This window comes from Trematomus bernacchii, unplaced genomic scaffold (assembly GCF_902827165.1).
Source record: "Trematomus bernacchii unplaced genomic scaffold, fTreBer1.1, whole genome shotgun sequence".
Classification (NCBI taxonomy): domain Eukaryota; kingdom Metazoa; phylum Chordata; class Actinopteri; order Perciformes; family Nototheniidae; genus Trematomus; species Trematomus bernacchii.
In genome coordinates this window covers 21,286,893-21,302,884 of record NW_022987720.1, presented here as the reverse complement: position 1 = coordinate 21,302,884, position 15,992 = coordinate 21,286,893, and the positions used below count along the sequence as shown (strand labels likewise).

The 15,992-nt window shown below is 42.3% G+C and overlaps 1 protein-coding gene across 1 annotated transcript in view; it reads left to right on the top strand.

Moving 5' to 3' along the window:
• Positions 1-15,784, top strand: part of fam20ca (FAM20C golgi associated secretory pathway kinase a) — a 37,407-nt gene extending 21,623 nt beyond the window's left edge. Inside the window, exons 4-10 of the mRNA XM_034143215.1 lie at positions 8,193-8,285; positions 10,705-10,820; positions 11,799-11,979; positions 12,554-12,663; positions 12,782-12,863; positions 12,991-13,050; positions 14,191-15,784. Of these exons, the coding sequence (XP_033999106.1) occupies positions 8,193-8,285; positions 10,705-10,820; positions 11,799-11,979; positions 12,554-12,663; positions 12,782-12,863; positions 12,991-13,050; positions 14,191-14,449 (901 nt within the window). The 3' untranslated portion in view covers positions 14,450-15,784. The remainder of the gene's footprint in view (positions 1-8,192; positions 8,286-10,704; positions 10,821-11,798; positions 11,980-12,553; positions 12,664-12,781; positions 12,864-12,990; positions 13,051-14,190) is intronic.
• Positions 15,785-15,992: the final 208 nt, after the last annotated feature.

The window sequence follows — 15,992 nt, the reverse complement described above, 5'->3', positions numbered from 1 at the left end:
GACCTCTGGAGCTGTGAGGGATAGAGACAACTGGCAGAGGCTTTCTGGAGGAATTTCCTGCTGGATTTGATCGGGACTGTGTTCCTCTGTTCATGAGTATTAGTGCTTCCCTTCAACATCATGAATGCTCTCTGGGACACTTGGGTGTCATAATTGTGGAAATAACAATCCGCATAATTCTCACATTCCCAGTGAATATCTTTACATGCCTGCAGTGACGATGTTCAGTTTCAAAGTGGGGATAAATACTGAGGAAAGCTCACATGCCGTCAGTATGCAGTGTCAACATTTCCAAGCGTATTGTTCTAAGCATCCCAAAGCTTTCGCATTTTGACATCTAATCACTGCTGACCCAAAGAATACCCTTGATGTTTGTGTGTGTATGTTTGCATAATTCATAGTGGGTATTCTGTGCAAAGCCTGTCATGAATCACGCACCCTTTAGAAGGATTGCTTCAGACTTGTGCTATTGAAAGGAGTTAATCCGCTGTGGATGGATATGTAAATAAGACCAAGTGTGTTTCTCCTGATTGTTGAGGATAAACCGATGCGTGCGCTTTGTTTGTTGTGTGACGGTGTGGGAGAGAGGGGAGAGAGGGGAGATACTAACCATAGGCAGAAAGACCTGTCCCATCTTCAAGTATATAATCTCCTTAGTGAACACACATTGCATACATGAGAGCAGCAGTATAATTCCTCATATAAACCTACTGTAAATGCACAGCACTGCCTCGCTGCATGCAGACTGAGTGACAGGGGATGCATATTGGTTGGCATGTCATAATATTTGTGATTTGTGAGGGGCTTTGATTCTGCGAAAGAGACCCAAAGTCCTAAATCAGGTCCCTTCTGTATTTGACTCAATAAAGGAGTACATTAAAGGGGACCTATCATGCAAAATGCACTTTTGTACGTCTTTTATGTGTTCCAGGGAACTCACCAAGTGTCAGAAAACACAACCCTCTCTATTTTCCTCCATACCCAAATCTCTAAAAAAAGGGGCTGCAACGGATCTGATAAAAACTGATCCAGATTTGAACACTGTCCTGACGTCAGGACGGTGGCGCTACGGCTATTGGGCCAGGAGACAGCCACGGCCATTGCCGTTCGAAAGCGCTGGAGACGCTGTAGTACATATGCCAGGCCTCTAGATGGTGCTGTTCTCACAGAATCAGCCCTTGCAAAAACAGAGCTAAAAAATGTCAAATTGAGCGAAATGAGGCATGGCTAAAATGCATGATCTGTTTGGTATTTTGGAAAAAAAAAAGTATAAATATGCCTTATATAGGTATGGTCCTACAGTATATTATTCAAAGATAGCATGATAGGTCCACTTTAAATTAAGATAATTAATTAAAAAGTGTGACATATTATTGATACATATCTATTTGCAACAGGAAAGACATCAGTTTTCATGATCACACTTACTAAAATAATCAGTTTTATTACTTCTGAGCTGTTATTATTTTTGACGTTAAGCTGTGAAACTGTAGTGAGGTCTATTTTCTGATTATTCCGGGTGAAAGCAATGCAATTGAAAGGCGTTTGATTCCTTTGACATTTATTCTATTGATAACAGAGAGCTGCCACGTTGGCACTTGTTACTGAAAGCCACTGATGAATGTACGTGTTTCAAGCACAACACTTACTTTGACCAGGAATAGCGTGAATGCAGAATACGGCTTAGTTCAAATGAAAGACACGCAGTCATACTAATAAGAGCTCAAGTTTTATTCAAACATATTCGAGGAGTGCTCTGGACTCCAGGGAGCCTGTTAGGATGATCGTAAGGAAGAGATCCCAGAAGCCTAGAAATAATTCTGCAGCTTTGCATCAGGTCTTTACAGTGATGTCAGGCTTTAAACACAGTGCGCTATGGAGCACAATGCCCAGGGGAACACGACTGAATATGTCACACCAGTCAATTAAGGCCAGTGGAGGAAAAAAAGGGAAATATTCACAGCAGGTTCAGAAATAGCTCGAAGAGTAATGTGGAGCAGAGAAGAGCACTGAGACGAAGAAGTGAGATTCATACTGTAACAATGATTGAATGCATCCTAAATGTGGACCAAGCAATAGGGATTTGATCAAATGACTGAACACTGACTCTTTCCAGGAGAGGTGACAGTGTTTTGTTGTTCAGTCATCTATTATAATTAGCATCCCTCCCAAGTGCTGGATGAACCTTTACATCCTAAAACAAGTGAAGGGGAATTGTGGGTAGGGATTGCAATGAGACTCATTTCCTATCACTGTACTACTGTGATGTTAATGTGTCTTGTTTGTGTGTGTGCACTAATCCCCCTCTTTAAAGGGTTTTCAATCATATTCTGATCAGAGCTTTTATTGTTCATTGTTTTATTTTGAAGTTTAGTTCCTGATCTCCAACCTGTCATTAGTCATACATTATTTTGTGTGTTTTTTTTTTCTTTCCCAGCACTGTGTATTCTGCGTACGCACACAGAGTAGTAAGAGCGCAGCAGGGCTTTGCAGAGCCATAAGCCATGTTCTGATCCCTGACATATACAGACAGGGACTCCCAGCCATCTGGCCAGATGAGACAGCTGGATAGGCACGGTCTCTCTTTGACTCTCGAACGTGACTCAACATGACTCCACACACACACACACACACACACACACACACACACACACACACACACACACACACACACTTTACACAGGCTCTGAGGGTTCCTGTCATCTATTCTCAAGGGGTTGCTGGAGAGCTCTGGTGGTCACAGATAGTGACCTCGCCCACAGATACCCAGCTTCCCTCAAAGCCGTACATTTGGTTTCAGATTCAAGGCCTCAGTTTCTGCCTGCAGGTTTTATTACGGGCGGAAGGTCAGACAGCCAAGAGAGAGTGAAGAAGATAATTGAGGGGAAAGGAATGAGTGAGATTAAGCTGAATGAGATAATTGGCAGATAGAGAACAGAACGCTGAATGACTTTTTTGAAGAGAAAGTCAGGCTACAGGGGCTTTCTTTGTAATGTATACATGAACTTTGTACCACTTCATATTCATAAGCAAGTGAGGATTTACTACTTGTAAGGATTGCGTCCATGTAACATCTACAGACAGGCACTAGGCCCCACTTCTCATCAGAAACAACAACGCGGTTTACATTTTGAAATGCCAAAAATGTCTTGACAACAAATCAAAACAAAAAACCAACAAAACCGCTGTAACTATGTATGACAGACTGGCATTGCCCCACTGCTGTTTAATACTATTTGGGCTACTACGTATATACTTGTTAAAACATTTTTTTTACCAGAAGCACCAACCAGACTATGCTTCATCTCACACTTTGTTTGAATGAGTTTAGGGATTTAGGTGGAGCAGAGGTGTACGGCAATATGAGCAGAAACCCTACCAACAGCAACATTCAGTATCCGTCTGTTGTTTCTTATCATTCTTAGATGTTCTGTTCTGCGGGTGCAATCCAAACTTTTATAATTAAAGCATTCATATTAAGTTGATGAATGTAAACGCTTTACCTCTTGCCATAAATTCTCTTCATACAGTTTAATACTCCTATCCATCTACTGCAAGCAAACACACGGTACAGGTCTCCGGTTATATCATGCAGGTCTATGAAAAAGAAATCCAACATGTATGGAAATGGTGCATTTCCTTTAGCGTGGTCTTACATCTTATGCTGTAACTTGATTGCCTCACATCTTTTATGCACATCATTAAAGAAACTCCATGACTCTCAAGGGCATCCTGCTCTGATAGAAGATCAATCAATAGATATTCGCACCTCTATACTTACATGCTGAATACTCCGTGCAGCGGAGAGCTGATAATCTTCCTCAGACTTCCTATCAATTCCACGCTCTCCCCCAGCTCATGAGTATTTAATAACTTTGAAATTGAAGCGCTGACTTAGGCCATCATTCGTCTTATTCAAGCCCAGGCTTTTTTTCCCAGCATTAATATAATGATTTAGCCCATACTACTTCCCACACATGCAGATCCCTCGCCTCTCCCTCCTGGCAGAGCCTCACGCTGTGTGTTGAAAATAGCTGAGGCTAGAACACAACTTGTGTAACATTGATTTGAAATTCAATCTAGACAGCTTCCCCGGCGCTCAGGGACGCTTCTTAGATCCCTCTCTGATACCGAGGCTGGAGGAAGAATCTAGGAAAGTAACGGGATCAGCAGACAGAGACATGAATACACAAACAAGTATATATATACACTCACAGTACGTTTGTGTATGCAGGTGTAAACACATGCACATACAGCCTCTGCTTGTGCTCTCTCTGATACTTGCTGACAGATAAGCACCCTGTGACACAAATCACCAGGCTGAAGAGGTTCTTTATCTCACAATCTGTTATCCGCTCCCCCATCCTTCCACCTGTCCGTCACCTTGAGAGGTGTATTTGTCAGTAATCTACAAGGTGCCATTTACCCACGAGTGTCCTCCTGAGTTTATACACTGTTCACTTACTGTTATCCAAAACCCTCATAGACATAAAGGACTATCAGCTGTCTATCACACAGGAGAACAGGCAGTCATGATGGGCCTTTCTTTCTTGGTGTACAGATGGAGGGGGAATGATGTATACTTTCAAATGTGTTGGGGTTGAGTGGAGCACAAAAAGGAATAATAGGGACATTGACATGAATACAATAAAGACATGAGTGAATGAATAAAAGGTGGTGAGAGAAGCGGCTGAATAATTGGTGTTAAGTATGGTCAGGCTGGAGAGAGGGAATTTAATGTGACCAAAATGAATAGGTACATTAAAACAGGTTAGAAAAAAAGTAAGGAGGAGAAGAAATGATAGAATCCTCTATTTTCCGCCTCCTATGTTGGAAATGTGTTTTCTTTCAAACATGACATACATGAAGATATGTTCTTATTATTCTTATTAGTTCTCTTCCACAATTATCTGCTGGTATGAATTAATGTATGTGTGACCATAAAGAGGCTTTCATCCTCCGATGCTATTCTATATCTATCCCTCATATTGTTTAAAGGGTTCGATCACTTTCCATCAGGGCAGACAAGTGATTGAAGTTAAGATAACTCTTTATTATGACAGATGAATGGTGATCATATCATCTTGACAGTAAGGGTTTGGCACTTATATATTTCCCCCATATTTTCCCCAATGGAGTTAAGGCAAGGCAAGGCAAGTGTATCTAAAAAGAGACAAGACAACTCACAACTAAATACATCTGAGTTCAAAAGGTTTGATATTACTTCTGTTCAAAAAACAACTGCATTGAAGAGTTACGGTAAGAAGAAAATGCCAAAGGCAGTTCCTTCTCAATGTCCTTTAAATACAATTAGCACACACACCTGTGTGTTCAAGAGCAACATTATCAGTCACATGGTGTCACATTTTATTCCATACAGTATGATGATTGTTAGTCCAGTTCTGGTCTCCTTTGTTCTACATTTAGGATATTTTATTTTGTGTATGCACATACTGTACAGTACATATACTGTAAGTGTTACAGTTTATTTTACTCAGATCTCACAGGAAAGTACTCTCCATGTTTTCTCAGCCACCCACCCACACACACACACACACACACACACACACACACACACACACACGCACACACACACAGCCAGACAGAAACAAAGACTCCTGTCAGTGGGGGGGGTGAAATCTGCTGTGGATTACCAATAGATGACAGATCTTCCGTGCACCCTGTCTGTCTCTCAGTCTGTCTCTGGCTCTCCTTCTCTCCCTTGGATCAGTAGCAGGATGCCGTTACAGCAGTCGGTCAGTGGGAGTGTGTGAGGGATGATCACACACACAATGTGCTGTCTCACTTTCACTCAGCATGAACATTTCATTCCAAAAGGTGACAGTTTGTATTTGTCTCCCTGGGTTTGTCTCTGCTGCCCTCTCTCTGTCACCAACGTGTACTATCTGTTTCTCTCTGTGACTGTATATCTGTGTGTTTGTGACAGAAAGAGAATAGGAGTGTGTATGCGTGTGTGTGATTCTGGGTCACAGCTGTTGTTGTGTTGGCCCCTCCCTCTCCCATCCCTCTAATATAACCCTCCACTGTGCAGGCCTAAGCTCATGAAGGCACATTAAAACTGCATAGTCAGCGCTAAATGAGTCCACACAGGCAAGCAGTTCAGCTTCATCACACACACACACACACACACACACACACACACACACACACACACACACACACACACACACACACACACACACACACACACTCACTCCTGAAGCTTCTGCTGCACTACACTCAATTTGCTGTAACTTAATCACACTATCAGCCTCTTATTATCAAGGACACTCGCTCATAAGAGTGTGTGTGTGTGTGTGTGTGTGTGTGTGTGTGTGTGTGTGTGTGTGTGTGTGTGTGTGTGTGTGTGTGTGTGTGTGTGTGTGTGTGTGTGTGTGTGTGTGTGTGTGTGTGTGCGTACAAAAGAAACTGTGAGAGGACATTATTTATTTGGGATTTTCTTTGTTTTAGTGTTTTGAAACTGGTATTCGAAACTAATTGTTCTTGCGTTTTAGCTTTTCACATCAAAACACCTGCTTTTGCCTCACATTCAAAAGTCTGAGCTTCCTCCCTGACAGGAAATGTGCATTTCACATCTTGGTGACCATGGCAACAGAAGCTTGTAATGTATGGCAGTCAGGTTTACGTTTCTCAAAGCGCAAAGTGAAATTTGGGGAGGAGAAAGAAATTAATATATATTGTTTAAAAGCTTGGAAGGAGAAACATTAAGACAACAGTTGCCATAACGTCTGTCCTTCTCTCTCCATGTCTTTCCCTGCAGAGTAACTTATTAAACTGTCATTATGTGAACATCCTAGAGAAAGCCTCCTTTCTCCGTCTCAAACATGTTCAAACTTTGCTCTTCTTTGTGCCGCTGAGCCTTTTAGCAACACTGATTACCTTCCCGTGATAAGGTGCTTTGTTGAAGGCATGTCTGCGTGATAAGAAGCTGCGTCCCAGGTGCACTGAGTGCTCCAGATCATCAGGTCACCTTTTAAAAGCAAGAACTCCCGCTACCTTTTATTCCTCCCCCTCCTCATCCACACAGTACCTTCTGTCCCCTGAAAAAAAAAAACTCCATTAGTGCCCTCCTTGCTCTCCGGATGGAGAAGGGATCACAATAGCAGCAATTGATTCATGGGTAACTGGCTGCTTCCTTGATGTAAAGGTATAGGAGGAGAGAGACATTGAGAGAGAAAGGGGGGGGGGGGGGGGGACTAATGCAACCTGAAGTCAAAGCCTCGCTAATGGAGTGTGTGTGTGTGTGTGTGTGTGTGTGTGTGTGTGTGTGGCAGAGCAGGTTAATGTCAGGTGTGTGTTCATGTGAGAAAGGGAAGCAAGTGTGTAAATGTGGAGAGATCAGACACTGAGACGAAGAGGCTTCCAGCACTTCCTGCCTCCATGGCTCGGTTGGCAGGGATCCACTTCCCCCCCGGTGATTGTATGTGTTTGTATGTGTGTGTTTGTATGTGTGTGTTTGTTTGGAAGAACTGCAGGATGTGAGCAGAATCTCAGCTTCCCTTCAGCAGCCTCGTCCACGCAGGCTTTGGTCTCCGGCAGCAGCTTCTGTCATATTAAGGGATGCAGACGCTGAGATGAGCTTCAACCAGCATGAGGAGAAAATCCAATGTAGGACTGGGAGATGTGTGTGTAGTGGAGCAGACATCAAATACTATTACAATTATTGATATAGCACTTTTCAAACAAAGTTACAAAGTGCTCCACACATTAAATAGGCAGACACAAGCCAAGCAAAATAACACAACATCATTAATACAATAAAAAGAACGAAAAACCAGAGAATTCCTTTGTTTACCACCAATCAGTCACCACACTTAAAACAATATATGTTTTTAAAAGTGATGGCATACTTCTAATTCATCATTATGAAGATATTGTTTTTAATCATTGTTTTTAATTGACCTTACTGATGACACCATCCTCTTAATACAATATGGATGGCGCAATCAAAGAATATCGTATGAAATCACATGTTCAACTTTCTCACCTTTCAGCCTCCAGTTTCCAGAGGTTATATAGAAATATAGAAATGTCCACTCCTATTACGTTTCCTCTTGTTACTCTTATCTACATGTTATGTATGTGACAAAAAAAGAAATTGCATTAAAAAGCAATGGATTGCCTTGAATAAAAGATGTTGTGTTAAATGTTTTATGAACCCTGTCTTTCAGGCAGACCCGGGATCAGGAAACCCCTCCAGACTTCTTCTACTTCTCCGACTTTGAGAGGCACAACGCTGAGGTCGCAGCTTTTCATCTGGACAGGTGAGTTTTATCAGCTTTTTTTCCCTTAAGATGTCTTTTCTGACTCATCTGTTTCTCGTCCGAGTGCGTTTCAAAACCATCCCGTCTGTTCCAGGAAGAATGACAGGTCACACAAGTCCGTTAATATAGGCGACGATACGGAGGTGTGCCTTCATGGTCTAAAGCTGGGAAGATCTGAATGGGATTTAGAACATGAGGGATTAGATAACACACCGAGAGCTGGGATCATGTACTTTACTTGGGGCTGATTATATTGATTTCCAACTGATCCTTTTACTCTGCTGACAAGGTAAAAAAAAAAAAATCTCAACAGAAGAACACTAAGGAGACTCTAACGTGAGTTTGAGGGGGAGGAAGATTTATGGTGCGCAGGTCGTCTTGAGGTCCTCTGAGAGTGGTGTAATTACTTTACACATGCTCACACACACACACACACGCACACACACACACACACACACACACACACACACACACACACACACACACACACACTCTCACTCTGTGTTAGATGAGGTCAGCGACATGTGTTTGTGTGGGCAGGAGGATAAATCCAAACAGGAAATCACAGGCACGCCATCACCGCCGGGGACATGGTTTTACAGCAGGGTGGAGGGGGGGGGGGGGCTCTGTGATCCCTGAAGAGCTTTTGGGATGTCTTGCCCCACGCTGAGGAGTTATAGACCCGTTCCCTGACCGCAGCAGCCTCTGGACACCAGTCTGAGCTTCTGCTAGTTTATGACTTCATATTGAACACGAGATGCAGAGAAGGAGACTTCCTCTGGTAACAGTTCCTCTGTAGATCTGTAGTGCATTATAAGCACATTGATAATACAACAATTTGGCTTTTCTGATGCTTCATGACCACATTTATTAAAAACACATAACATTTCAAATGCACAAAAGACTCTAGAGTATATAAACCATGAACTACATGTGGACTGATGGGGCCTATAACACTTTACCACTACCTATACAAACCTCTACAATGGACTCCAGTAAGGACTCATAGTATTAGCTGAATTAGCCTCCTGTATCATAAGTTATAATTATAATAACCTATGTTAATTGAATTTTAATGCGTTCTTAAACGTAGTATTTCCCTCTTGGTGGAAAGTGAAGTTCAATCAGTGCTACAAGTGTTAATCGTGTTGCGGTGTCTTGCATAATAATCAGTTATAATGCAGCACAAATAATGATATACAAGTCAAGAGCATCCATAAGAGACACTTGATTATAAATCCAATCGGAAGAGAAGTTTGTTTATTCAGGTGCATTATACATTCATTTTAATTCACCATACATGCCTTCAGACTGCACTATACTGTCGATTCGGTCTACACTGCACCCTTTCTTTAGTTTAACCTACACCAACATATCCTGACCCTTTTAGAGAAAAGGCAGCATCACTGCTTTCAGTAATTACTTCTATAGCTCTGGGGTTTTTTTTATCCTCTGTTCGTCACCATATTCCCATCTGTTGTGAACTCTTTGTGACTCAGCGGTGTGTAACAGGCGGAGTGCACACGAATAGATGCTCGAGTGTGCTCTCACGAGGAAACACACACACACACACACATGCAAACGCACTCACAGGTGCTCCTTTGTCACCGGGCCTCGGCATGACGGTGCACTTTTCCGATCCTGAATGCGGCCCTCTGTAGGCTAACGTTTCTGCAGCTCCGTTCCACTCTGTGTGCACGCCGGCTCCCAGGAGGCTTAGCTTCAGTCTCAAACGGGTCAGGGTCGTTTGGACAGCACATATACAGTGAGGCGGGACAAACAGGGCTGAATAGGTATAGTGTGTTCTGACATAGGAGCGGAAGAGAGGGAGGAGAAAAAGACAGATTTGAGGGTTTGAAAAAGTGTAGAATTGACCCAACCATCCACTGGACGGTTCAGGTGTGTTTATCTGCGTTTCAGTGTGTTGGTGCAACAGCTGGAAGGTAGACAAACACACACACACACACACACATATTTGTTTGATGCCCATCACAAACGCAGACAGAAAGCACTGTAAAGATGATTATTAATTATTCAACTATAAAAGTCGGGTACTGACAATTTGGACTGGAAACCACTCACCATTATTCCTCTGGTGAAAACCTTTTTCTTTTTACTTTGGGCTGCACTTCTTCACAGCACAACTTATATCCTGTTGTTGACAGATAATGCAAAGAGGAACAGGTGCTTAGCGTTCGCAGCTCTCCGTGTTAGCAGGAGATGCTTTGAAAATCTGCACCATCTGGGGCATCATGGGAGATTGAGCTGGAGGCGGAAGATGTTTTTTGGCTGCATCTGTTCAGGGCAAAGAGAAGTTTGGAGAAAAAAACCATTGTGTGATACAGAACAAACTCAGACTTGACTTTCCAATCTGGAATATCATGAAGTCCTCTTCATTATAACCCCTCTCTTTCTGTAGGATCCTTGACTTCCGGAGAGTTCCCCCGGTGGCAGGGCGGCTTGTCAACATGACGAGGGAGATCAGAGATGTGACGCGGGATAAGAAGTTGTGGAGGACCTTCTTCATCTCTCCAGGTAGAAACACACTCTGCTGCCTGGCTTCTTCTCTGTTTGGGCACTGGCTTCACTTGTGAGACACGTTTGAAACAAACTCCGTACAAAGTGGGTTATGTATCTGGAGCTCAGGTTAGTCTGAGTGTCCTGATCGGCACTTCCAGGCAAAAAGAAAATCAAGAATGTGTTGTAGCATGTGTGGCAATAAATAAGGTAATAGCCTGAAGTCACCACATGGTGGCACTGTCAGCTTTAAAACAGCTCAAAGGATTGCATTAAAGTTACAATCTGATACAAATACTCAGTAAACTCAAATTAAAGGGGACTAAAACACTAAATCCAGACCAAAAATATGTGGTTTTTTTTCTGTTACTACATTATACTATGGAATACAAGGATTTGGGGAAACTATAGGCGAATTTACAGCAGATAAACATCCAAACTGTGTGCCAAATGAAGGTTTAAATGTCACAGTAGGACATTTGTCACATACATGTAGCTTTGATAATGCTGCACAGACGATTACAAACATATCACTTGAGGCAATATGTTGCAAATGTCGAGATCAGCCTGTCAGAGGGAATGAGGAACATGGTTCTTTATGTGAACAGAAAAAAGGTTCAGTCAAAAATGAGTTTGAACATTTAATTCATTCTCAAACAATTTATAATATATACAATTTGAAATAAATGCTCCGTGTTTGAGCATCCAGCGTGTTCTGATCTGTTCACACCGTCTCTGTGGGAGGACCTAGAGCTTCTCTTTGATTGTGATGTACCATCTTTGCTGGGTCAGCGCTGTGACCCGTGTCCGACCTGCTCCTGAGATTACAAAACCTCTACCACGCTGATGTTTCACTGTCGAGCTCTCCTCCCCTCGAGGTCTCCATGTTGGCTTCCTCCTTCATGTTCAGCCGCAAAGCCAATGTGCAGAGCGCTTTGTGTGCTTCTTCTTTGACACCTTTTTTAAATCAGTGTGTTTTTCTTTTTCTCTCCTCAGCCAACAACGTGTGTTTCTACGGCGAGTGCTCGTACTACTGCTCCACTGAGCACGCTCTGTGCGGGAAGCCGGACCAGATCGAAGGCTCGCTGGCGGCCTTCCTGCCCGACCTGAACCTCGCCAAGCGCAAGACCTGGAGGAACCCCTGGAGACGCTCCTACCACAAACGCAAGAAAGCAGAGTAAGGAAACCAAACATATGTGATTACTATGACTACATATAGATATCATTATGTTTTAAAGGTCACCTATTGTGCAAAATCCACTTTTTCATAAACATGTGTCCCCTCTGTGTAAAGAGATTCTGAAAGTTTCAGGAAAAAAGATTCCCTCTCTTTTTGTCCTGATCCATTTATATAAAAACTGAAAATGAGCTGATCAGATTTTGGCCACTTTATGATGTCATAACGATTTTTTGGCTTGTGTAACCATTAGCCAATAACCAACCAAGGTAACCCCCCCCCCACCTTATCACCTGAATCTCTTCCTAGAGCACCATTGTGTTCTTTTTAACCAAATATCTCTCAGAGGGGCGTGGGGAGGGGCTCCTTATTTTTCATCTAAAGTAACAGACAGAGAATCAGCACTTTTGAAACAGGGCTGAAACAGAGGGGATTATGGGATGCTGCAATGATCTGTTTGGTATTTGGAGCCAACCACTTCAGAGACATGTTTTGTATATATCTGAGACCTATTATATATTGATGAAAAACAGTATAATAGGGGACCTTTACAAATATATGTTTGTGTTCTCAGGTGGGAGGTGGACCCAGATTACTGTGACGAGGTTAAGCAGACTCCTCCGTACGACCGAGGCACTCGCCTGCTGGACGTCATGGATATGACCATCTTTGATTTCCTAATGGGTAAGAGTTGTTAAACTGTGTATGGCATCACATGTTGATATATCGCATTTACAGATAAAAAAAAAGGGCCTCATTATTTCTTTAAGTCCCCTCAACACTTTGCTCTCTCCTGCTCCAGGTAACATGGATCGTCATCATTACGAAACTTTTGAGAAGTTTGGAAATGACACCTTCATCATTCACCTAGACAACGGAAGAGGGTAAAATCAAGTGTCTGTGTTATCAACCACTGAATCTTTATCCACTGTAACAAACAGTCGCTGTCTCACATTGGGGGTTGGGATGATTTCTGTTTCCTTATTCTGATCTTTATTGCCTCCTTTGTAGGTTTGGAAAACACTCCCATGATGAGCTGTCCATCCTGGTGCCTCTCAGTCAGTGCTGCAGGTTTGTTTGTGAATGAAAAACTCCCTTAAGACCAGAGCCATATGTCTCAACATTTACAGAGGGCATGGACGCACTTTACAGGGTTCTTACGGTCATTAAAAACCTGGAAAAGTAATGGAAATTCAAAATGCTAATTCCAGGCCCTGGAAAAGTTATGGAAAACAATATTTTTCCCAAAGTTTTGGAAAAGTCATGGTAATGTGACTAAAATTGCATCAAATATAATTTATATTGTATCTAATCGCCAAAATAGTAATACTATAATGATAATAAATACTGTATCGTATAGTAATGAAACGTAAAATGGCATTTAACTGACGAGGTATTTTGCTGGTGAGAGATTTTAGTTGCTTTAGCGTGTAGAAGCTAGTAAGCCTGGATTTGTTTTAGATAGGCACAACATGTTTCATATGCAGACCTTATTTTCCTGTTCCATGTTAAAATAAACCATTTTCAGTGGTACCGCTCAGACAGAGTAATGTTTTTGGTCATGGAAAATTAGGTAAAGGTCATGGAGAAGTCATGGAGAAGCATTGGTGAAAAAGTGTATGAACCCTGACTTTAAGATTACTAGCACTGCCCGTTAGGCTTCTCAACTTGAGTCACAAACCTTAAACCTGTACAGACATGCTTTGATGTAGCCATTTTTTTCTTTCTTACCACCTCATCGGATTAGCATTAGCACCACTCAATGAATAAAGTTGACTTTTTTAACTTTTCTCCATTAGTGCATCTGCAGCATGAGTGATAAGCTTCCTTCAAAAGAGTGGATTCCAGATGAATGTTGTAGTTCATTAACAGGAAGAGGCCTAGTGGTGAAGACGCTATACAACCATAATGTGTCGAATTTCTGTCTACTATCATCTATCTACTACGGCAAAGAACAGCAACAAGAAACATTAAGCAATACTTCACGCCTAAAATGCCTCTACAGTGAAAAACAATTCAAAGTCTTATGCTTGTGTTTGATATAGTTTTGCAGTATTTATGTGCAGCCCCCATTTATTTTAAAATGGAGTTGATATCCAAGTGATCATTATTTCTTTAGTGTACCTATCTATCAATAGTCTTCATAGTCAGAATATACACTATTACAGAGTGAAGTTTAATTCAGGATGACCTATTGAATCTCCTCTCCAGGGTGAAGAAATCCACCTACGTGCGCCTCCAGCTGCTGGCCAAGGAGGAGTTCAGGCTGAGCGTCCTGATGGAGGAGTCCCTGCTGCGGGACCGCCTGTCCCCCGTCCTGCTGCAGCGCCACCTGCAGGCGCTGGACCGCCGGCTGCGCCTGGTGCTGCAGGTCCTGGAGGGCTGCGTGGAGAAGGAGGGCTACGCCAACGTGGTGGAGGAGGACGTAGGGGGGGACACGGCCACCCACAGGACCCCCGGACACAGGTAGTGAGGGCAGCAGAGGGGGACACACCACCCCGGGACACATGGACCACGTCTCTGGCTGTTCGGCCAATGGGAGCGACCCACTTCTGATATCAAGCTGAATTCAGTGAATTCCAAGACTTGCCATCATTGCCTCTCTGAAAACTGCTTTTACGTGTTTATATAGAAGAAGGAGCCGCCATGAAAGACTGTGCTCACACAGAGGATTTGTACTTGTTAGATACAGATGTATTTTTGTCCTATAAGACATAAAGAACCAATGCTGTGTTCTGATTGTTTTGATTATGGAGGGAATCAGTTAGTTTCATGTGTTTTATTATATTAGTACATAACCAAATGGAATGGAGGAGCGTCTGGGGGACCGTTAGCTTTATCAGTTATCATGATGTATGGAAAGGTTGAGAAAGTTGGAAAAGGTTTTTTTCTTTTAGTCAGAAACAATCCACAACCAGAGAACAATTCCACACACAGTGTTCCCTTTATCTATCTACATGTTCTGTCTTGGCATAGACGGAAAGTGTTATCACAAACATCTGACACTGTAAATCTGAGCGCAAGTATATCCAACACTAACCGTAAGTTCACTTTGCCTTATTCTGATTTTGTATCTCTTTTTTTGTTACTTTCCCATCTCCCCTGCGAGTCTAACTTGCTCAACATGCAGTACGACAGCACAACACTAAAATAGTATTTAATGCTAAGTAATTCATGCTAAATGGTTATTTCATTTAAATGCACTACATGCAGGACCTGGAATATTTACAGTTATCTGTTATAATATAATTTTACGATGCAAATGTTACAGTTTGTATGTTTTTCTATGAGATGTCCAAAAGACTATTTATTGGTGTGTCACAAAGAATGAAAGGGGTTTAATAAATAGGTTATGTTGCTTTATATGTTGGGAAATATTTACCTTAGGTACGTTAGCATTGGATGCTATTTGAAATGACATTCCTTTAAGTACTACTATGTTCACATGATAGGAAAACAACAAAGCTATTTGAAGTTGGACATGAAGCGGTGTTTCCTCCTGAGAGTCCTGTTCTGACCCGGTACCTGTGCAATGACAGAAATACAGTACTTGAATGTTTTTGGGTTGGCAGTATGGACGGGGTTCACAGAGCTGGACTCATGCTGAGGAGTGCATTGTGGGAGATGGATCCCACTACAGGGAGAACCTCGGGCACTGCTCTTTGAATTTCATATTCTCAGTGTAAATAGCTATAAATACTTTGAAGACCAAGCTGCACCGCACAGTGATTTGCTTCTGTGTTCTGTTATATTGTTACTGTGAAGATCTGTTTACTAAATGAATAAAGTGTGCAATAAAAACTAAAGTGAGGACAATTTGTTCTTGTGCAGCGGGCTGTAGACATGATGTTATATGTGGAGAGAGGTAAAATCTGCACTTGTTTTAATTCATTTAACCCAGGGGTGTCAAACTCAAGGCCCGGGGGCCAAATCCGGCCCGCGACTTCATTTTATGTGGCCCCGCAAAAGCTTGCAAAGAATATAATACGTTTATTATACGATTACATGCCACT